The sequence below is a fragment of the Tachyglossus aculeatus genome, unplaced genomic scaffold (assembly GCF_015852505.1).
Source record: "Tachyglossus aculeatus isolate mTacAcu1 unplaced genomic scaffold, mTacAcu1.pri scaffold_116_arrow_ctg1, whole genome shotgun sequence".
NCBI lineage: Eukaryota > Metazoa > Chordata > Mammalia > Monotremata > Tachyglossidae > Tachyglossus > Tachyglossus aculeatus.
In genome coordinates this window covers 268,739-292,827 of record NW_024044848.1, presented here as the reverse complement: position 1 = coordinate 292,827, position 24,089 = coordinate 268,739, and the positions used below count along the sequence as shown (strand labels likewise).

At 49.6% G+C, this 24,089-nt stretch overlaps 1 protein-coding gene across 1 annotated transcript; it reads right to left on the bottom strand.

Annotated features, from left to right (window-relative positions):
- Positions 1 to 4,979: 4,979 nt before the first annotated feature.
- On the bottom strand, positions 4,980 to 5,769 carry LOC119922644 (olfactory receptor 1020-like). Its single transcript, XM_038742355.1, has 4 exons — positions 5,548 to 5,769; positions 5,439 to 5,502; positions 5,240 to 5,362; positions 4,980 to 5,170 (listed from the first exon to the last, which is right to left on the bottom strand). Exons 1-4 carry the CDS (start codon positions 5,767 to 5,769, stop codon positions 4,980 to 4,982), a joined length of 600 nt encoding a protein of 199 aa, XP_038598283.1.
- Positions 5,770 to 24,089: the final 18,320 nt, after the last annotated feature.

Sequence of the window (24,089 nt, the reverse complement as noted above, 5' to 3'; positions counted from 1 at the left end):
TTCCCTCACCCCCAACGATCTGGCCTCCTACTTCATTAACAAAATTGAATCCATCAGGTCCGACCTCCCCAAAGTCTCTTCCCCCCCTTCTCCAACCCCCCGGCTCTCAACACTCTCTGCTACTCTCCCATCCTTCCCAGCAGTATCCTCAGAGGAGCTCTCCTCCCTCCTCTCAAGTGCTACTCCGGCCACCTGCGCTTCTGACCCCATTCCCTCTCATCTCATGAAATCTCTCACTCCATCCCTTCTCCCCTCCTTAACTTCCATCTTCAACCGCTCACCCTCCACTGTTTCCTTCCCCTCTGCCTTCAAACATGCCCCTGTCTCTCCCATCCTAAGAAAACCATCTCTTGGCCCCACCTCACCTTCTAGTTATTGCCTCATATCCCTCCTACCATTCCTTCCCAAACTCCTTGAACGAGTTGTCTACACTCGCTGCCTAGAATTCCTCAACAACAACTCTCTCCTCGACCGCCTCCAGTCTGGCTTCCGTCCCCTACATTCCACAGAAACTGCCCTCTCAAAGGTCACCAATGACCTCCTGCTTGCCAGATCCAACGGCCCATACTCTGTCCTAATCCTCCTCGTCCTCTCAGCTGCCTTTGACACTGTGGACCACCCCCTTCTCCTCAACACGCTATCTGACCTTGGCTTCACAGACTCCGTCCTCTCCTGGTTCTCCTCTTATCTCTCCGGTCATTCTTTCTCAGTCTCTTTTGCAGGCTCCTCCTCCCCCTCCCATCCTCTTACTGTGGGGGTTCCCCAAGGTTCAGTGCTTGGTCCCCTTCTGTTCTCAATCTACACGCACTCCCTTGGTGACCTCATTCGCTTCCACAGCTTCAACTATCATCTCTACGCTGATGACACCCAGATCTACATCTCTGCCCCTGCTCTCTCCCCCTCTCTCCAGGCTCGCATCTCCTCCTGCCTTCAGGACATCTCCATCTGGATGTCTGTCCGCCACCTAAAGCTCAACATGTCGAAGACTGAACTCCTTGTCTTCTCTTCCAAACCTTGCTCTCTCCCTGACTTTCCCATCTCTGTTGACGGCACTACCATCCTTCCCATCTCACAAGCCCGTAACCTTGGTGTCATCCTCGACTCCGCTCTCTCATTCACCCCTCACATCCAAGCCGTCACCAAAAGCTGCCGGTCTCTGCTCCGCAACATTGCCAAGATCCGCCCTTTCCTCTCCATCCGAACCGCTACCCTGCTCATTCAAGCTCTCATCCTATCCCGTCTGGACTACTGCATCAGCTTTCTCTCATCTCCCATCCTCGTGTCTCTCTCCACTTCAATCCATACTTCATGCTGCTGCCCGGATTATCTTTGTCCAGAAACGCTCTGTTCATGATACTCCCCTCCTCAAAAATCTCCAGTGGCTACCAATCAATCTGCGCATCAGGCAGAAACTCCTCACCCTGGGCTTCAAGGCTCTCCATCACCTCGCGCCCTCTTACCTCACCTCCCTTCTCTCCTTCTACAGCCCAACCCGCACCCTCCGCTCCTCCGCCGCTAATCTCCTCACCGTACCTCGTTCTCGCCTGTCCCGCCATCGACCCCCGGCCCACTTTATCCCCCTTGCCTGGAATGCCCTCCCTCTGCCCATCCGCCAAGCTAGTTCTCTTCCTCCCTTCAAGGCCCTGCTGAGAGCTCACCTCCTCCAGGAGGCCTTCCCAGACTGAGCCCCTTCCTTCCTCTCCCCCTCGTCCCCCCCTCCATCCCCCCATATTTCCTCCTTCCCTTCCCCACAGCACCTGTATATATGTATATATGTTTGTACATATTTATTACTCTATTTATTTATTTATTTTACTTGTACATATCTATTCTATTTATTTTATTTTGTTAATATGTTTGGTTTTGTTCTCTGTCTCCCCCTTTTAGACTGTGAACCCACTGTTGGGTAGGGACTGTCTCTATATGTTGCCAATTTGTACTTCCCAAGCGCTTAGTACAGTGCTCTGCACATAGTAAGCGCTCAATAAATACGATTGATGATGATGATGATGATAAACATAACAATCAATAAACATATACATACATATGTATCAATCAACTGATAGTATTTTCTGAATTTCTTCTCTGTACAGAGCATTATACTAAAGGCTTGGGAGTGTATCATTCTCCCCTTCTAGACTGTTAAGTTCACTGTGGGCCCTATGTGAGACATGCACTGTTCCAACCTGATTAACCTGTATCTACCACAGCGCTTAGTAGATACAGGTTAATCAGCGCTGGCACATAGCAAATACTCAGCAAACACCATTTAGGAAAAAAAAAACATGGTATCAGGATTTCAACCTTCCCTAACCTAAGTGTTGCAATGCTCCAGGGAAACAAGCTCTCTGTGTTAGCCATTTTTGTGCTATTTGGAACTACCAAAGACACAATACAGAATCGATGACTTGATGGCATTTACTGAGCACTTACTGAGTGCTAGTCCTATACTAAGTACATTATCATTGTTATTCTTACTATTATCTTTATGATATTGGGACTAAGCAGAGGAGTAGATACAATTAAATCAAGTCGGACACATTCGCTGCCCTACACTGGCCTCACAGTCTGTTTCATTTTCTGCTTATTTCATGGTGTTTGTTAAACACCTGCCACATACCACGCACTTTACTAAACTCTGGGGGAGACTGTGAGCCCGTTGTTGGGAAGGGACTGTCTGTATATTTTGCCAACTTGTACTTCCCAAGAGCTTAGTACAGTGCTCTGCATACAGTAAGCGCTCAATAAATACGACTGAATCAATGAACGAATAATTGTATGGGAAACAGTCCTTTTCCCACATGGAGCTCATAGTCTTAATTCTCATTTTACAGATAAGATAACTGAGGCACAGAGATGTTAACTGGCTTCTCTGTGTAGATAAGAGGGAGAACAGGGATGGAATCCCCATTTCACAAAGAGGTGGCTGAGGCAGAGGAAAATGAAGCGACTTGCCCGAGGTCATGCAACAGACAAGAGGGGGAGCCGGGATTAGAACCGATCTCCCCTGACACGCAGCCCAATGCTCTTTCCACTAGACCGTGCTGCTTCAAATTCTTGAAGCACATATGACAATAGCGGTCAATACAATGCTCTGTCCACAGCAAGCGCTCAATAAATATGATTGAATAAATAGTAAGTCGTACGTTTCCTTCCCTCGAGTAACTTAGAGTATAATGGAGATCCGTGAGATGAATCCATCACTGGCAGTTATTGAGCACCTACTCAGTGTTAGGTACTCTACTAAATGTTTGGACGAGTGCAAGACACTTGTCCCCGCCCTCAAGATGTTTACAGGCCAAAGGAGATGACATGCAATCAGTTTTGCTCTTTTCATTCTATCAAAGACCTACTGAGTGGTAGACACTGTACTAAACGCTGGAGAGGGTACATAAAAGCGTAGCAAAACACATAATAATAATAATAATAATGGTATTTGTTAAACACTCACTATATGCCAAGCCCTGTTCTAAGTTCTGGGGTAGATACAAGGTAATCAGGTTGTCCCATGTGGAGCTCACAGTCTTCATCCCCATTTTCCAGATGAGGCAGCTGAAGCACAGAGAAGTGAAGTGGCTAGTATTCCATTCTCACACATAATCATAATATCATTAATAGCAGTATTAGTATTAGTATTATTATCATCATTAGCATCAACACTATGGCATTTGTTAAGTGTTTATTCTGTGTCAAGCACTATATTAAGTGCTGTGGTAGAAACACGCTAATCAGGTCAGACACAGTCCCTGCCCAAAATGGGGCTCAGGTCGATGTAAAAGGGGCAACATGATTTGAATCTCCATTTTATAGAAAAGAAACTGAAGCACAGAAAAGTGAAGTGACCAGCCCAAGGTCACTCAGCAGACAAGCAGCGGAGCTGACAGTAGAATTCAAATACCCTGACTTCCAGGCCAGTGCTTTATCTACTTGGCCATACTGTTCCTCTAACCTTGTCTATATATTTATGTATATCTATCAGTCAATATAGCCATTAAGCAGTGGTATTTATTGAATACAGACTGTGTACTGAGCACTGTACCAAACACCTGGGAGAGTATAACAAGTTTAGGGACAACAGGGGAAGACAGACATTCAAATAAAACATAGATTCGTTTGCCCCTTTAATCCTTTATTCTGAGTCCGCCAGCTGTCAGCCCCTTTGCTCTGTTTCACTGATTGGAGTACTTGTTAAAGCGCTTACTATATGCCAAGCACTGTACTAACCACTGGGGTAAACACAAGATGATCAGGTCCCACATGGGACTCACGGTCTAAGTAGGAGGAAGAATAGATATTTTACCCCCATTTTGCAGATGAAGGAACTGAGACACAGAGAGTTCATTTAATTCATTCAGTCTTATTTATTGAGCACTTATTGTGTGCAGAACACTTAACTAAGTGTTTGGAAGAATATGATGTAACAAGAAACAGACACGTTCTTTGCCCACAACGAGCTTACAGTGTAGAGCTACACTCTAGAGCTACAGACTAGAGAAGTGAAATGACTTTCCCAAAGGCCCACAGGAGGTATGTGGTGGAGCCAGGATCAGAACACACTGCGAGCTTGCTGAGGGCAGGGAAAGGGTCTGCTTATTGTTATATTGTACTTTCCCAAGTGTTTAGTACAGTACTTTGCATACAGTGCTCTGCACACAGTAAGCACTCCATAAATACAATTGAATGGATGAAGGAATGAAAGGAAGCGTTCAATGAATAAAATTGACTGACTGACCGAATGAATGAACGAATGAAGTTCTCTGACGCCCAGCTCCGTGAGCTTTCCACTAGGCCACGCTGCTTCGGAGGATTGTAAGCTCCCCGTGGACAGGGAATGAGTCTCCTGTTGCGTTTTACCAAGCACTCAATCCAGTGCACCGGCTCCCGGGGGAGCCCAGTCCACAGCGCTCCTACAGGTGCTGAAGAGATCCCAGCGGGCCTAACGTCTACCTCAGCAACTTCCGGAGGGCCCCCTTGACCTCCTAGATCCTCAGGCCGTCGAGGAGGGGGTTGAGGACGCCATAAAGCATGCCCACGAGCCCGTCGCTTCCGGGAGAGTGACCGGAAGATTGACGGACGTAGGTGAAGATGACGGGGCCGTAGAATAGGCCGACGACCAGCAGGCGGGACGTGCAGGTGGACCAGGCCCGGCACTTCTCCTCGGCGAGCGGCTCTTGAAGATGGCGGCCGCAACGAGGACGTAAGAGACTAACGTGATGGAGAAGGCGCCTATCCCGCCCACCGCCAGAGCGGGACAGGCCCGTCACCGGAGGGATGTCGCAGTAGTACTGGTCCACCAGGTTGGAGCGGGAAAAGGTCAGCGTGAAGGTGAAGAACGCATGCAGGAAAGTGGGCCGGCCAAACCCTGGCCGCCAGCGTGACGCACACGCTCCCGTCCATGAGAACAGCATAGCAGAGAGGGCGGAGGATGGCCAACCAACGCTCAGAGGCCGTGACCGCCAAGAGCAAGACGTCCATCCCCGCCGGGGACACCAGGAAATAGAGCTGAAGGGTGCACCCGGCCAACGAGATCGCCGGTCACTTGGGCACCGCAGCCATGGGGCGGGAGACGTCCAGCAACGACAGGTTGGCGAGGAAGAAGTATATGGGCATGTGGAGATGGCGGTCGGCGCAGAGGGTGAGGAGGAGGGCACCGTTGGCCAGGAGTGTGGCCGAGTACACGGCGTGGAAAGCCGCGAATAGCACCTCCGGCCGGTCCAACAGTCCCGTCAGGAGGAAACCGGTCACCCCGGTCCCATTTCTCTCTGCCATCCGCAGGCGGTTAACTCGATTCATTCATTCATTCATTCATTCGTATTGATTGAGCACTTACTGTGTGCTGTTTCTCGATCCGACGGTGGGCAAGAAGGACCTGGGTGCTAATCCCACTCTTCTGCTGGGTGACCGTAGGCGAGTCGCTTTGCTTCTCTGGGATTCGGTTACCTCATCTGTAAAATGGAGATTGAGCCTGTGTCCAGTCTTATTAGCTTGAACCTATCCCAGAGTTTAATACAGTGCCCTGCACACGGTCAGTGCTTAACAATTACCCTCAAGAAATAAAAAATATCCTTGGATGGGGACACGTCTGGAGCTGGAAGTCAGAGGACCCGTGTTCATTCATTCATGCATTCATTCATTCAATTGTAGTTATTGAATGCTTACTGGGTGCAGAGCACTGTACTAAGAGCTTGTAAAGTACAATTGGGCAACAGATAGAGACAATCCCTACCCAACAACGGGCTCACAGTTCTGGCTCTACCACTTGCCTGTTGAGTGACCTTAGGCAGGTCACTTCACCTTTCTCGGTCTCACCTTCCTCATCTATGAAATGGGGTTCCCTACCCGTCTTTCCTCCTCCTTAGACTGTGCGTTCCATGTGGAATCTGGTGATCTTGCATCTACCCCAGTGCTTAATACAGTGAGTGGCACATAGTAAGTGCTTAACAAAACTTGTTCTGATGTCCGTCAATTGGGAGAGGACAATATAAAAACAGACACCTTCCTGCCCACAACAAGCTCACAATGTGGGGGGGGGGGGGTATGAAGAGGTCAGAGGCAGGACCCCAGGCCTTTGATTTCTCCACTAGGCCAAACTAATTCTCTAAGCTCTTTCAGACTATTTCTCTAAGCTCTTATGTGTTTACTTTATGCAGAGAGCTTCGAATTAAGCGCTTAGTACAGTGCTTGTTTACAGTGAGAGCTAAATAAATACGATTGCATAAATGAATTATACAGCACAAATTATGTATATTAATGTCTGTCTGTCTCCCCCTCTAGACTGAAAACCCGTGGCAAGGCAGGGAAGTGACTGTCAGCAGTGTCGCTTTGCAATCTCCCAAACATTTAGAATAGTGCCGTGCACATGGTAACATGCTCAATAAATGAGCAGGGTGTCCTAATGGCTAGAGCACAGGCCTGAGAGTCAGAAGAACATGGGTTCTAATTCCAGGTCCACCACGAACCTCCTGGGTAGCCTTGGGCAAGTCACTTCATTTCTCTCTGGCTTAGTTACTTCATCTGTAAAATAATAATAATCTTGGCAATTGTTAAGTGTTTACAATGCGGCAGATACTATATCCACCCCAGCGCTTAGTTCAATGCCTGGCACATAGTAAGCGCTTAACAAATGTCATTACTATTATTATTATTATCATTATTATCAAGTGCTGGGATAGATACAAGTTAATACAGTTGGACACAGTCTCTGTCCCATATGGGACTCACAGTTTTTAGACTTTTGTTCTGTTGTCATCTCTCTAGGGCTTAGCACGATGCTCGGCCCACAGTAACTGCTCAACAGATATGATTGATTGATACATGACAGATTTTGGGCATGAGTGCTTTGCGGCTGAGGGAAGGATGAATAACGGTTGCTCAAGTCTACCCTTAGACTGTAAGCCGTTGTGGGTCGGGAATGTGACTGTTTCTTGCCGAATTAGACTATCCCAAGCGCTTAGTACAGTGCTCTGAATACGGTAAGCGCTTAGTAAATACGATTGAATGAATGAATGAAAGAATAACCCTCCTTCCTGTGGTAATGAAAATGAGAGTCGAGTGATGTTCAAGATGTTCCCGGCCGAGACTGGAGTCATGGCAGCAGATGGGTCCCAGGATCGCCAAGAAGATCAGCAGCAGGAGGAGGAGGAGCAGGAGGAAGGTCTTCCAGTGCTGAAGGGGGAAGATGGAGGGTCCTGGGAGCGGGAGCCCGGCCCGCGAGAAGAAGACGTCTCCGGTCCCGAGAGGTTCCGCCAGCGCTTCCGATGGTTCCAGTACCGGGAGGCGTCGAGTCCCTGCCAGGCCCTGGGGCGTCTGCGGGGGCTGGGCCGCCTGTGGCTGAGACCGGACCAGCGCACCAAGGAACAGATCCTCAAACTGCTGGTCCTCGACCAGTTCCTCGCTGTCTTGCCCGCCGGCACTGGGGCCTGGGTGCAGGTCCAGCACCCCTTGAGCGGGGAGGAGGCCATGGAAATGGTGGAGGAGCTGGAGAGGGAGACGGAAGGGCCGGGATCACAAGTGAGTGGGGAGAAGAAGGTCGGGAAGAAGCGTCGTGGGGGTGGGAAGGAAGGTTCTGGAAAGCGAGGCAGCAGATGAACGGGGCAAAGATTCTGAGAATTCCGGGGGCCACGGAATCCTCCCCGTGGAGGGGCTGTTCAGGGGTCGGGCCAGGGAGAGCCAGGGGGTGCGGGAAACCTGGTGCGGGAAACCTGGGTCGGAGAGGCCGGACCCGGATCAGGGAGATTGGACAAACCTCTTCCCTTCTCGACTGGGAACTCGTGGATAGGGAACGTGTCTACCAACAATGTTATGTTGGACTCTCCCAAACACTTAGCACAGTCCTCTGCACATAGTAAGTACTCAATAAATACGATTTTTAACGGTCTTTGTTAAGCACTTCCTATGTGCCAGGCACTGTTGTAAATCCTGGGGTGGATCCAAGCTAATCAGGTTGGACACAGTTCCTGTCCACAGGGGACTCATAGTCTTAACCCCCATTAAACAGACGAGGCGACTGAAGCCAGAGAAGTGAGGTGACTTGCCCAGTATCACACAGCAGACAGGTGGCAGGGCTGGGATGAGAACCCAGATTCTTCTGACTCCCATGCCTGCGCCCTATCCATTAGATCACACCGCCTTAAGGACTGGCTCTACCCCTTCCTACATACCGTGCCCCCCCCCCACCCCCGCCCGGAAGTTTCCTGGATTCCCGGTCCCCTCAGCAATTCCTCCCCCCTTCACTCTGGTGGGTGTGGACCCTTAGAAGGCCAGGCCTCTAATCACAGCTCTTCCACTTTCCTGCTTTGTGACCTCGGACCAGTCACTGGACTTGTCTGGGCCTAACTTTCCTTATCTGTAAAATGGGGATTCCATACCTGTCCTCCTGCTTTTAGACTGTGAGCCCCAAGTGGGACGGAGACTGTGTCTGTTCTAATTATCTTATATCTGCACTTTATGCAGAATACAACGCTGGGCACGTAGTAAATGCTGAGAAGCAGCGTGGCCTAGTGGACAGACCCCGGATGAGGAAGTCAAAAGGACCTTCTCGAGCTCCCAGTCGATAAGGGAAAAGGTTTGTCCAATCTCTCCGAGCCGGGCCCGGCCTCTCCAACCCAGGATTCTCATGCCCTCCGGCTCTCCCTGGCCCGACCTTTGGCCAGCCCCTGCACGGAGGATTCCGTGGTCCCCGGAATTCCCAGAATCTTTGCCACGTTCAGCTGCTGCCTCGATTTCCAGAACCTTCCTTCCCATTACCCAAAAGGACGTTGGGCAAGTCACTTCACTTCTCTGTGCCTCGGTTCACTCATCTGTAAAATGAGGATCAAGACTGTGAGCCCTACCTGAGACAGGGGACTGTGTCCAACCCGATTACCTATATCTACTCTAGGGCTTAGTTCACTGCCTGGCAGATAGTAAGCACTTCAATTCTATTTGTTCCAACTATTTTGACACCTTTCCACATGTTTTCTTTTGTCGTCTGTCTCCCCCTTCTAGACTGTGAGCCCGTTGTTGGTAGGGACAGACTCTATATGTTGCCGGCTTGTACTTCCCAAGCGCTTAGTACAGTGCTCTGCACACAGTAAACGCTCAATAAATACGATTGAATGAATGAATGAATGAGTACCACAATTATTATTCTTATTCACTTCTCTGTGCTTCAGTTATCCCCATCTATAAAATGGGGGTTAAGACTGAGCCCCAGTTGGACAGGGACCAATTGCCTAAATAATAATAGTAATAATGGAAATTATTAAGCGCTTACTATGTGCAAAGCACTGCTCTAAGCGCTGGGGAGGTTACAAGGGGATCATGGTGTCCCACGGGGGGCTCATAATCTTAATCCCCATTTTACAGATGAGGTAACTGAGGCCCAGAGAAGTTAAGTGACTTGCCCAAAGTCACACAGCTGACAGTTTGCTGAGCTGGGATTTGAACCCATGACCTCTGACTCCAAAGCCCGGGCTCTTTCCATTGAGCCACGTTTCTTCTCTTTATCTATATCTACCTATATCTATGTCTAACCCAGTGCTTAGTACAGAGTCTGCCAAGTAGTAACCACTTAACAAATGCCATTTAAAAGGCAGTGAACAAACACCAGAACTATTACAGTTATTATCAGTATTATCATTCATTGATTCAATCGTATTTACTGAGTACGAACTATGCTCTTTGCACACAATACTAATGATGTACTATCATCATTATTGTTTGCTGAGCCCGGCCTGTCGCCGAAGCAGAAAGGCTTCGGGAAGGAGAAGGCTTCCCTGAGAGCTGCATAAGAGTCCGCCAGCTTCCGGCTCCAGCTCCGGGGCTTCTGGGGGTCACGCCTCGTGCAAAACAGTGGTGAACAGCCCCATATGTAGGAAGGGAAGAGGACAGAGAGGGGATGATGGCGAATCGCCAGCAAGGTTTCTTGGCTTTGGGGTTGGGCCGTCCTTCCCCTGCCTCCATAGCCCCTCGCAGGGGTCGGGAAGACGCCCCAGGTCCAGGCTGGGAAGTTGGGGCGATTTCCTTCACGCTGGCCATGGGGACGGGGCTTTCGTGGGCCCCACTTTTCCCCGGTCGGCGCTAAAACACTTTCCCATCTGTTTTCCAGGGAGGGCCAGCTCCCGCTGACGACCCTGTGTATATATGTACACATTTCTTATTCAATTCATTTTATTAATGATGTGTCTATATCTATAATTCTATTTATTTATATTGATGCAATTGATGCCTGTTTACTTGTTTTGATGTCTGTCTCCCCGCTTCTATACTGTGAGCCCGTTGCTGAGTAGCGACTGTCTTTCTTTGTTGCTGAATTTTACTTTCCAAGTTCTTAGTGCAGTGCTCTGCACACAGTAAGCGCTCAATAAATACGATTGAATGAATTAATGAATGAATGAAGGACCGCTTTCTCCTCCCTCAGCCCATCTCGCTGCCCCCGGGACCCTCCTTCCGCAAGAAGGCCGCATGAGACCCTGAAGTGCAACGCACAAGACCCAGACAACCTGGAGGACCCAAGTGAGCTGTTCTTTCTTCCTGTCCATCCCCACGTCTTTGTGTGGTATTTATTATGCACTTACTACGTGCCATTTCTCTGCTCTGTGACCTTGGGGAAGTCACTTAACCTCCCTGTTCCTCAGTGACCTCATCTGTAAAACGGAGATTAAGTCTGTGAGACCCAAGTGGGACAACCTGATGACCTCATATCTACCCCAGTCCTTGGAACAGTGCTTGGCACATATTAAGCGTTTAACTAATGCTATTATTATTATTATTATTATTATTATTATTACTAAGCGCTAGAGTAGAGCCATACCAACGTGCCCTTCCCGTGACACCAGCGGCGCTACCCACTGTGGGACCGGGCGCCTTCCCTCCCCACGCCGTGGGGACCCGAGTCTCATTTTCCTCCTCCAGGAGCCTGTGCATACGAATCTTCCAGGGGTCCCTGCCGTAGGCAGGACGAGTAACCTTGGTCGGCCCACTTCCCCACCCCCTCCCCACGCACGGGGCAGCCCTACCACGTGCCCGTCGTTGCAGGGCCGGTGTCGTTGGAGGACATGTCCGTGGAATTGGGGCCTTCTGGACCGAGCCCAGAGGCAGCTGTTCCGGGACGCGATCCTGGACAACTACCGCAACGTGGTGTCGCTAGGTAAGGGCCGTCTGGGCGTCCATATTTCCTGACGAGGAGGTAGGTCTCCGGAACTCCGGGACCCCGAAATTCAGGCCCTACACGGGGCGGCGACTTGGGGAGCAGCTTGGTCGGAGAGGCCGACGAGGGGTAGGGGTCTGGGAACCTCAGAGGAGCAGCTCAGGAAGAGCTGGACTCCCAGTCCAGATAATTTCCGGCGAGGTTGCCTCGAGTCCCCGAGATATCCCTCCTCGTCCCTCTGCCTCAGAGTTGTTTGCTCCTTCGGTCGTATTTGTTGAGTGCTTACTACGTGAAGACCACTGGACTAAGAGCTTGGAACAGGACAGTGCAACCTAAACAGACACATTCCGTGCCCACCATGAGCGTACAGTCTCGAGGACGAGCTTTGCTCTCTCCCAAGTGCTTAGCACAGTGCTTTGGCTCACAGTAAGTGCTTAACAATTACCACCAAAATAGGTATGGTGACACGAGTCCTCCACTCAAACTCTTCTTAATCCTGCTGGAACCAGATGACACAAACGTTTTCTCTCTCTATCTCTGTCTCTCCCTCTATTTCTTTCTCTCCTTTTTCTCTCTTTCTCTCTCCATCTCTCCTTTTTATCTTTCTTTCTCTGTCTTTCTTTTTTCTCTTTCTTTCTCGTCTCTGCTTTTTCTTTCTTTCTCTCTCTGTCTCTCCTTTTATTATCTGTCTCTTTTTCTCTTTAATTCGCTGTCTTCCATTTTTCTCTTTCTCTCTGTCTGTCTTTCTCTGTCTCCTTTTTCTCTTTCTCTCTCATTTTCTCTCTTTGTCTCTCCTTTTCTCTTTCTCTGTCTCTCCTTTTCTTTTTCTTTCTCTCTCTGTCTGTCCTTTTTCTGTTTCTCTCTCCCCCTTCTCCATCTCCTCCTTCCTCTCCCTCTTTTCCCCTCTCTTTCTCTCATGTTCTCCCTCTCTCTCTCCCCGGCCACCCCGACTCACCTATCTCTTACATCAGGTGGAGACAGCGGACCCTTGACCCCACCGTGGCGGCTGGACCCTGACGTTTTGGAGGCAGGGCCAGAGGCGTCCTGGTCCCCGACGGGCAGAGGAGACGGCCGCTGGTGAGAAGCAGAGCCACCGGACGGATCACCTGGTAGAAGCTTGCAGAGAATCCCAGCTCGGCAGGTAGGTTTCTCTTGGCCGCCGGCCCCTGTAGGGCGAGCCCCAACAGGAGAAGACACGAACAGCAAGGATCTCACCACGTCAGGCTGTGCTCCATCGCCCTGCCCCAAGCGGCCCACCACAAGCAGGGCTGCGCTTACCGGTCCCGGCTGGCCCGGGGCCACAGCGTCCTCGAGGCCGGAAATCCCCCGGTCGGCCGCGTGTACACGGGGCCCCGGGGGCATCACCCACCTGGGGACCCTCGCGGGAGAGAAACTGGACCAGGCCAGTGCCTGCGGGAGAGACTCTGGTGACAGGCCCACCGGACAGGGTCCCCAAGAGAGCCCCGAGTGTGGGAAAACCTTGCGGACCTTCCCCGACTTGGCGGAGCACCCGGGGACGCTCAACAGAGAGAAACCACTCCAACATAGTGGCTCCTGGGAAATCCACGCCGGAGAGAGGTAGCCCGGGTGCCCCAAGCATGGGAAAGGCTTCCGGACCAGCCCGATGGGGATGGTAGTTCTGTAGAAATAGCATAAGACTACAATTCCCAGAAGGCTTTGGGCCTCAGGCCTCGATAGAACCCTCCCGACAGGTGATTGACTGGATCGGTCCCTGGGCTGTGCTCCATGGGGGTTCATACGGAAGGCGCGGGGTACTAATGAGGGTTCGCTTCCGTGGGAGCACCTTGGGGAGGGCCAAGGGCATCTGTCTGGACTAGCTGCGAGCAGCCTCATGCCAATGAAAGGATGCGTAAACCCCCTCCCGATTTAAAGGAACAGCCTTCATTACACGGAACCACTTGATGGTTAGTTGTGTGGTAAACTCCCCCGAGATCAAATGGGATGAAAGGAACCTGATCTGTACCGAATTTGGGTCTCTGAACTCTCTGAGCTGCACCTCACAGGGAGTGGTAGCAAGTACTCAAAAAATACTATAATTAATATCGATCTCAATTGGAAAATCTTCTAAACAACCGCCGCACACACCTTCCGTTCTCTGGCCCATGGCCTCGGGCCCAGCTGCGGGGCACGATAGGACTGGATGTTCGGGAGGCAGAGGTGAAAGCCAATCAAAAGCGAGTGTCAGCCTACGACTCCCAGCGGTCTTTGTGCCCCCATATGGCAAGGCAGGCTCCCTCTCGCCGCGACCTGGCCGCATTGTCTCGGTGGGTGTCTGGACTGGTCTCTGTTGCCTCCGCTTTCTCGCAATCCTGTTGGTTCAGTGATTCCTCTAGGCCAATCACAGGTGTGGGGACGGTACGATCAAAGCAGAGGCAGCCTGCGTCCCACACTGGGACTCGCAGCATGTGGAAGAGGCTTAACACGCAGTTCATCCTCAGGTTTACAGGAGTGTCAGCTGAGGCACATGGATTCCAAAGTGTCTTGGCCAAGGTCACATACCACAAAAGTGTCACAATCGGGACATGGTACCAGGTCTGCCACATCCCAGTACGATGCCTTTTACAACTCTCTTCGCTGCTTCTCGAGGGTGGCGCGAGTTGGTTTCGATGGCGGCGGGGCTCTGGGAATCCAGAAGAGCCGTTCGGGGCCAGATGAACCCGGACAGCTGCCATCTTGTGGTAACTCTGGAGTATTACATGGACGTTCAACTGATGCTTCACACCTTTTGTACTTCGTCATTCATTCATTTATTCAATCGTATTTATTGAGCACTTACTGTGTGCAGAGCACTTCCTAAGCGCTTGGGAAGTACAGGTTGGCAACATATAGAGACGGTCCCTACCCAACAACGGGCCCCCAGTCTAGAAGGGGGAGACAGACAACAAAACAAAACATGTGGACAGGTGTCAAGTCGTCAGAACAAATAAAATTATAGCTATAATGCACATCATTAACAAAATAAATAGTATAGTCAATATGTACAAGTAAAATAAATAGAGTAATAAATCTGTACAAACATCTATACAGGTGCTGTGGGGAGGGGAAAGAGGTAGGGTGTGGGGGATGGGGAGGAGGAGAGGAAATAGGGGCCTCAGTCTGGAATGGCCTCTTGGAGGAGGTGAGCTCTCAGTAGGGCTTTGAAGGGAGGAAGAGAGCTAGCTTGGCATATGTGCAGAGGGAGGGCATTCCAGGCTAGGGGGAGGACGTGGTCCGGGGGTTGATGGCAAGACAGGGGAGAACGATGTACAGTGAGGAGGTTAGCGGCAGAGGAGCGGAGGGTGCGGGTTCGGCTGTAGAAGGAGAGAAGGGAGGTGAGGTAGGAGGGGGCGAGGTGATGGAGAGCCTTAAAGTCGAGAGTGAGGAGTTTTTGCTTGATTTGTAGGTTGACAGGCAGCCACTGGAGATTTTTGAGGAGGGGAGTAACATGTCCAGAGCGTTTCTGCACAAAGATGATCCGGGCAGCAGAGTGAAGTACAGACTGAAGTGGGGAGAGACAGGAGGATGGGAGATCAGAGAGAAGGCTGATGCAGTAATCCAGTCGGGACAAGTTGAGAGGTTGAACCAACAAGGTAGCAGTTTGGATGGAGAGGAAAGGGCGGATCTTGGCGATGTTGTGGAGGTATGACCGGCAGGTTTTGGTGACGGATTGAATGTGAGGGGTGAACGAGAGAGCGGAGTCGAGGATGCTACCAGGGTTGCGGGCTTGTGAGATGGGAAGGATGGTAGTGCCGTATACATTGACGGGAAAGTCAGCGAGAGGGCAGGGTTTGGGAGAGAATATAAGGAGTTCAATCTTGGACATATTGAGTTTTAGATGGCTTGCAGGCATCCAGATAGAGGTGTCCTGAAGGCAGGAGAGGACACGAGCCTGGAGGGAGGAAGAGAGAGTAGGGGTAGTGATGTAGATTTGGGTGTCATCAGGGTAGAGATGATAGTTGAAGCCCTGGGAGAGAATGAGTTCACCAAGGGAGTGAGTGTAGATAGAGAACAGGAGAGGACCAAGAACTGACCCTTGAAGAATCCTTACAGTAAGAGGATGGGAGGGTGAGGAGGAGCTCGCACAGGAGGCTGAGAATGAACGGCCGGAGAGATACGAGGAAAACCAGGAGAGGACGGAATCTGTGAAGCCAAGGTTGGATAGCGTGTTGAGGAGAAGCGGGTGTTCCACAATGTCGAAGACAGCTGGGAGGCCGAGGAGGATTAGGATAGAGTAGGAGCCGTTGGACCTGGCAAGAAGGACGTCATTAGTGACCTAGGAGAGGGTAGTTTCGGTGGAGTGAAGAGGGCGGAAGCCAGATTGGAAGGGGTCAAGGAGAGAGGTGGCGTTGAAGAATTCGAGGCAGCGGGTGTATACGACTCGTTCAAGGACTTTGGAAAGGAATGGTAGGAGGGTGATAGGGTCAAGAGAGGGTTTTGTTAGGGTGGATAGAGGAAGGAAGGGTAGGAGGGAGATAGGGCGATAACTAGAAGGGGAGGTGGGGTCAAGATAGGGATTTTTAGGATGGGGAGACGTGGGCATGTTTGAAGGCAGAGGAGAAGGAACTAGTGGAGAGTAAGCGTTTGAAGATGGACGGTAAGGAAGGAACGAGGGAAGTGGTGAGAGATTTCATAAGATGAGAGGAATGGGTTCTGGAGCACACATGGATGGAGAGGAGGGAGGAGATCTCATCTGGAGATATTGCTGGCAAGGATGGAAGAATAGCGGAGAGGGTTGAAAGCGAGGGGGTTGGACAAGGGCGAGGAGTGGATTTGGGGAGCTGAGACTTGATGGAGTTAATTTTACTAATGAATTAGGAGGCCAGATCGTTGGGGGTGAGGGATGGAGGAAGGAGAGGAATGGGGGTCTGAGAAGGGACTTAAATGTACGGAAGAGCTGACGGGGATGATGGACATGGGTGTCAATAAGGCAGAAGAAACACTTTTACCTGGAAGAGAAGAGGGCATTGTTAAGGCAGGAATGGATAAACTTGAATTGAACAAGTTTGGCTTCGTGTTTACACTTTTGCCAGCAGCGTTCAGCAGCTCAAGCATAAGGGTGAAGGAGGCAGACAGTGGCAGTGATCCAAGGCTGTGTGTTAGTGGTACGAGAGCGGCGAAGGGAAAGGGGAGCGAGCGAGCTGAGTTGAGTAGAGAAGGTAGAGTTGAGAGCAGTAATTTGGTCTTCAAGATGGGGTAGAGAGGAAAGGGAGGCGAGGTCGTGTGTGATGCGCTGAGAAAGATCAATGGGGTCGAGAAAGTGGAGGTCTCTGTGATGTAGAAATATAGATTTACAGGGGAAAGGAGTGTGAGTGAGGAGGCAGGTGAGAAGGCTATGATCAGAGAGAGGGATTTCAGAGGTGGTGAAGGTAGAGATAGTGCAGTGGTAGGAGATGATGAGGTCCAGGTGAGTGGGCGAGGTAGGGTGGAGCAGGAGTTTGGCAGCATCAAGGTGAGATAGAAGGCAGGCGTCAGAGGGGTCATCAGGGATATCCATGTGGATGTTGAAGTCTCCGAGGATCAGAGTGGACATGGGAAAGGAGAGAAAGAAGGGGAGAAAGGGGTCAAAATCGTTAAAGAAGTTGGAGGTGGGGCCGGGGGCCGTAGATGACGGCTACAAGAATTTGGAGGGGGTGGTAGTGGCGAATAATGGAGGGGAAGGAAAGGGAAGTGGGAGGGAGGATAGTGTGAAAGCGACTGGGTAGCGAGAAGGAAACCGACACCTCCTCCTTTTCCGGTGAGTCTGGGGGAGTGTTAAAAGAAGAGGCCTCCACTGGAGGGAGCAGCAAAAAAGACCGTGTCACCCGGAGGAGAGCCGTGTTTCAGTTAGGGTGAGGTGAAGTAGAGATCTGGAAAGGAATAGGTACAGGATGAAAGGGAGCTTACCTGTAATGGAGCGGGGGTTCCAAATGCCACTTTTAGCAGCAGCTTTGGAGGGAGGGGAGGGAGGATGAAAGGTGCAAGGGGTGGGGAGGGTTTGGATTGGGATGAGTTGGCTGGGGCCTGGGCGGGGAGAGGGGGAAAAGAGGTGGCAATGAGAAAGGAGAAGTGGGATGGGGTGGGGGCGGGGAGGAGGGTAGGGAGGGGCTGCAAAGGAGGACTTGAGGGTTCCCGCTCGTACAGAGGGATTCTGGGGGGGGAGGGCGAGGGATGGGGGTGGGGGAAAGGGAGGGAAAGAGCTGGGTGGGAGAGGGGAAGGGGAAGGTGAGGAATGAGAAGGGCAGTTGAGAGCAGGGGAATTGATAGGTCATGGTGAGGTCAGCGAGGTACTCCTCACTCTTGGCTTCAAGGCTCTCCATCACCTCGCCCCCTCCTCCCTCGCCTCCCTTCTATCCTTCTACAGCCCAGTCCGCATCCTCCGCTCCTCTGCCGCTAACCTCGTTCTCGCTCTGTGCATCGTTCTCGCCTGTCCCGCCGTCGACCCCCGGCCCAAGTCCTCCACTTGGCCTGGAATGTCTTTCCTCCGCACATCCGCCAAGCTAGCCCTCTTCCTCCTTTCAAAGCCCTACTGAGAGCTCACCTACTCCAGGAGGCCTTCCCAGACTGAGCCCCCTTTTTCCTCTCCATCCCTCCCACCCTACCTCTTCCCCTCCCCACACCACCTCTATATATGTTTGTACAGATTTATTACTCTATTTATTTTACTTGTACATATATACTATTCTATTTATTTTGTCAATGATGTGCATCTAGCTTTACTTCTATTTATTCTGATGAATTGACACCTGACCACATATTTTGTTTTGTTGTCTGTCACCCCCTTCTAGACTGTGAGCCCGTTGTTGGGTAGGGATCGTCTCTATACGTTGCCAACCTGTACTTCCAAGTGCTTAGTACAGTGCTTTGCACACAGTAAGCGCTCAATAAATACGATTGAATGAATTAGTGAATGAATGAAGTGACAGTACAGCGGGTAGTTTAATATTAACATGTAGTAGCAATATCAAAATAAGTAGGCGATGACACCACAGAGAGTGGTTAACAATTAACATGGTATGGAAATAATAAAAGAAGCTGATGATGATGTCACAGAGAGCAGATAACAATATGTGATGGCAAAAAACACAGAGATGACATCACAGAGAGCAGTTAACGATTAACATGCGATGGCAGTACAATAAGGAGGTGATGACATCATTGAGAGGCGTTAACAACCAACATTCGATGGGAATAATAAAATGAGCAGATGATATCACAGAGAGAATTTAACAATTAACATGCAGAAGCGACCATAAAATAGGCACATGATGCTCAAAGCAGAAGGATGAATTGTCCATAGGTCAGTGAAATCAAATCAAAGAGGTTAATGGCAAGGAGAGTCCAGCGGCTCTAAGCAAAAATGTCTCTGATTTCGTGGAGGATGGAGTCCTATGGACGACAGTTCTGGAGTAGGGCGGAACTGTTAAGGGGGGTTATGGGAGAGGGGATGCCTAGGGAGAGGAGTGAACAGCCAAATAGCATGGGTGGGCTGACTAGGTGCGAATGAGATTGTTGTTAAAGTAACAAAAAGGGCCTTTTTCCCGGGGAAGGGGAGCGGGGGAAATCAGTCAGGTCCGGACTGGGAAAGGTCGGGAAAGGCAGGGTGGGGGGGCTCTTCAGAAAGGTCACTTATGGGGTGGGGGGGATGGAAGCAGGGGGACACAATGCCCACAATCAAGCAGGGAGACACAATGTCCCACGATCCCAGTTGGCTATTTGGGCAGAGTGGAGGTGGCTTCGAGGGGTGAGCGTAGTGATGTTGGGGACCTCGGGCCTCGGTGTCCTCAAGCAGGGATGTAGATGTCCGGGGTGGACGGCCAGGAGCCAGGTCAGGAGCCCGGTCGTGGGGCACGCTGCTCGGGGACGGACGGACGGAGGGAGGGCCGGCCCTCGCGGCGGTGTCCGGAGGAGAGGATTATACCGGGATCGGCAGGGCCGCGCGGTGTGATGGCAGGCGGGCTTCTCAGGATCGGGATCCCAGGCTCGTATGCCAGGCTGCTCCTGGCAGCGCTCTGAGGAGAGGATCCTACAGGGAGCAGCAGGGCCACGCGGTGTGATGGTGGGCCGGTCTCACACTGTATTAAGCGCTGGGGTCGATACAAACTAATCAGATGAGATACAATCCATGTAATGATAATAATAATGATGATGGCATTTATTAAGCGCTTACTATGTGTACAACACTGTTCTAAACTCTGGGGAGGTTACAAGGTGATCAGGTTGTCCCAAGGGGGGCTCACAGTCTTAATCCCCATTTTACAGATGTGGGAACTGAGGCACAGAGAAGTTAAGTGACTTGCCCAAAGTCACACAGCCGACAATTGGTGGAGCTGGGATTTGAACCCATGACCTCTGACTCCAAATCCCGTGCTCTTTCCACGGAGCAAAGCTGCTTCTTCACCGACATGAGCTCACAGTCATAATCTCCATTTCACAGATGAGGTAACCGAAGCCCTGAGAAGTGATGTGACTTGCCCAGGGTCACCTAGCAGACAAGTGGTGGAGCCAAGATTGGTATCGTATCGTCAGAGGAGCTCTCCTCCCTCCTCCCAAGTGCTACTCCGGCCACCTGTGCTTCTGACCCCATTCCCTCTCATCTCATGGAATCTCTCGCTCCGTCCCTTCTCCCCTCCTTAACTTCCAGCTTCAACCGATCACTCTCCACTGGTTCCTTCCCCTCTGCCTTCAAACATGCCCACGTCTCTCCCATCCTAAAAAAAACCCCTCTCTTGAGCCCACCTCACCTTCTAGTTATCGCCCTATCTCCCTCCTACCATTCCTTTCCAAACTCCTTGAACGAGTTGTCTACACGCGCTGCCTCGAATACCTCAACACCAACTCTCTCCTCGACCCCCTCCAGTCTGGCTTCCGTTCCCTACATTCCACGGAAACTGCCCTCTCAAAGGTCAACAATGAACTCCTGCTTGCCAAATCCAACGGCTCATGCTCTATCCTAATCATCAATCGTATTTATTGAGCGCTTACTGTGTTCAGAGCACTGTACTCTCAGCTGCCTTCGACACTACGGACCAGACACTGGCCTTTCCAGACTGAGCCCCCTCCTTCCTCTCCCCCTCTTTCCCTCTCCATCCCCCCGTCTTACCTCCTTCCCTTCCCCACAGCACCTGTATATATGTATATATGTTTGTACATATTTTATTTCTCCATTTATTTATTTATTTTCCTTGTACATATCTATTCTATTCATTTTATTTTGTTAATATGTTTGGTTTTGTTCTCTGTCTCCCCCTTCTAGACTGTGAGCCCACTCTTGGGTAGGGACTGTCTCTATATGTTGCCAACTTGTACTTCCCAAGCGCTTAGTACAGTGCTCTGCACACAGTAAGCCCTCAATAAATACGATTGATTGATTGATTGATTGAATCCAGGACTTCTAACTCCCAGACCAGGGCTCTTCCACTGGACCATGCTGCTTCTTTAACTAAGCACTTACTATGTGCCAAGCGCTATACTAAGGGCTGGCGTAGATACAAGTTAATCAGGCTATGAACCCCTTGAGGTCCAGGATCCCTTTCTAATTCTCACTGTTGTATTCTTCATGGTATTTGTTAAGTCCTAACTACGTACCAGGCTCAGCACTGAGCTCTGGGTATATACAAGTTAACCAGGTGACCCAAATGGGGATCACAATCTTAATTCCTATTTCACAGATGAAGTAAGTGAAGCACAAAGAAGTGAAGTGACTTGTCCAAATCCACACTGCTGACACGTATGTCGCCAACTTGTACTTCCCAAGCACTTAGTACAGTGCTCTGTGCACAGTAAGCGCTCATTAAATACGATTGAATGAACGAATGAATGAGGTAGTGAAGCCAGAATTAGAACCTAAATCCTCTGACTCTCAGGCCCATTCTCTTCTCACTAGGCAAGACTGCTATTCTTTTCCAACACAGCGTAATGCTTGGCACATAGTAAGTGCTTTAATAAACACTCAAACCACATAGTCATTAGCCACTACTGATTTGTCTCTGGACCAAACAGATCCCCGATTCCTTTGGAATCCTGCTGACCACCAGCTTCCAGGACCTTCGGTATCCTCCATTTTTAATGGCATTTGTAAAGGGCTTTCTATTTGCCAGGCACTGTATTAAGTGCTGAGGTAGATACAAGCTAATCAGGTTGAACACAATCCACAATCCTGGCACTTTCCACTAGGCCATGCTGCATCTCAGTAATATAACTCTTTATGCTATGAGTTACTTAAAAAAGATTAAAGAGTAGTTCAATGTTAATGTAAAGAACATAGCACAAAGTGGAATTTCATATTCTTTTCCCATGAGTTCTGGAATAAATCCTAATTTAGAACATGTATCTACAAAAGAAAATCAACTCCAAGTTGAATTAGGGTGAACGTGGATATTTTGATGATGATAATGTCATTTGCTAAGTATTTACCATGTGCCCTAAGCCTTTATTATATCCAACTCTAGATCACAAACTCGTTGTGAGCAGGGAATGTGTCTGTTTATTGTTTTATTGTACTCTCCAAGTGCTTAGTACAGTGCTCTGAACACACTAACCACTCAGTAAAAATGAATGAATTGAATGTCAAGCACTGGTCTAAGACTGGGGTAGATACAGGTTAATCAAGTTGAATGCGGTCCCCATCCCATGTAAGGCTCACTGTCTATGTAGGAGGGAGAACAGAATTGAAACCTACTTAACAGATAAGGAACCCCATTTTGTAAGTGAGGATTTTTGCTTCTCACTCAGTCCTCCAGATTATTTAAGAAGACTTTAATAGTCTGATCGCCTTCCTACCCACATCCCAATCCAACCCCACAACTCTCCCCAATGTCAAATCCCTCTTCCTCAGAAATCCTCCCCTGATTAGTTCACAGGACCCCAATTTATCCAGCCCACTGTTTAATATAGGTGGCATTCCTAACCTTAGCACTTATACATATTTTCATATATTTCATATTTTTATGATTTATTCAGCTATTTTTCATCCTTCTACATTTTTGCTACCACTAATAATAATTGTGGTATTTGTTACTAAATCAATCAGTTGTTTTTATTGAGCATCTACTTTGTGCAGAACACTATAGTAGGCATTTGGGACAGTATAATGTGAAAGAGTTGGTAGAGTTGATATCAGGTTCCCTGCCCACAGAGAACTGTGTGCCAAGCTACTCTGGTAGATACAAGTTCATCAGGATAAACAAAGTCCTTGCCCAACTTGGGACTCACAATCTAGTAGGAGAGAGAACAGGTATTGAATCCTCATTTTACAGATGAGGAAACTGAGGCTCAGAGAGGGTAACTTGCCCAAGATCACCCACCGGATGACTGGAAGAGCTGGGTTTAGAACTCAGGTCCTCTGACTCCTAAGCCCATGTTCATTCTACTAAGACATGCCACTTCCCCTTCATTCATTCATTCAATCATTCATTCAATCGTATTCATTAAGTGTTTACTGTGTGGAGTGTACTGTACTATGTGTTTGGGAGAGTATTATACAACAATCCATTTTCCTGCCCACAATGAGCTTACGGTCTAGAAGGGGAGACACACATTAATATAAATAAATAAATTGCAGAGCTCTATCACTTGGGAGAGTATATGTAACCTACTTGATAGACACATGCCCTGTCCACAGTGAACTTCTTTAAGGTAATTTTTAAGTTCTCACTATATGCCAAGGCACTGTTCTAAGCACTGTGGTAGATAATAATAATAACAATGATGGCACGTATTAAGTGCACATTTATTACTGTGTGCAAAGCATTGTTCTAAGCGCTGGGAAGGCTTCAAGGTGATCACGTTGTCCCAAGGAGGCTCACAGTCTTAATCCCCATTTTACAGATGAAGTAACTGAGGCACAGAGAAGTTAAGTGACTTGCCCAAGGTCACACAGCTGACAATTGGCAGAGCCAGGATTTGAACCCTGACCTCTGAATCCAAAGCCCGTGCTCTTTCCACTGAGCCACACTGGTAATCAGTTTGGGCACAGCCCATGTCCTACATGTAGCTCATAGTCCTAAACCCCAATTTACAGATGAGGTAACTGAAGCATAAAGAGGTTGAGTGACTTGCCCCATGTCATACAGCAGACAAATCGTGGAAATGGGACTAGATCCCAGGTTATTTTGCCTCCCAAGCCCGGGATCTATCCACTAGGCCACACTGAGCTTAGAGTATAGAGAAGGGAGCTTGCCCCCTCCTACAATACTTGGCTCATCTACTACAACAGTTCACTCCTCCAATGCCTGTGTATTCACTGTACCTACTCACTGGTGTTTGAGAGACAGTGCTTGACACAAAGTAAGCGTTTAATAAATACCATCGTTATTAGGTCCCATTGATAGTCAAAGGACTAGAACATAATTCCAATGTTCTTTGTTTATTTTTTATGGTGGTTGCTAAGCGGTTACTCTGTGCCAGGCACTGTTCTAAGCTAAGGGTACGGTTCTAAGTGCTTGGCACTGTTCCAGGTGGTGCCATTAATACCACAACCAAT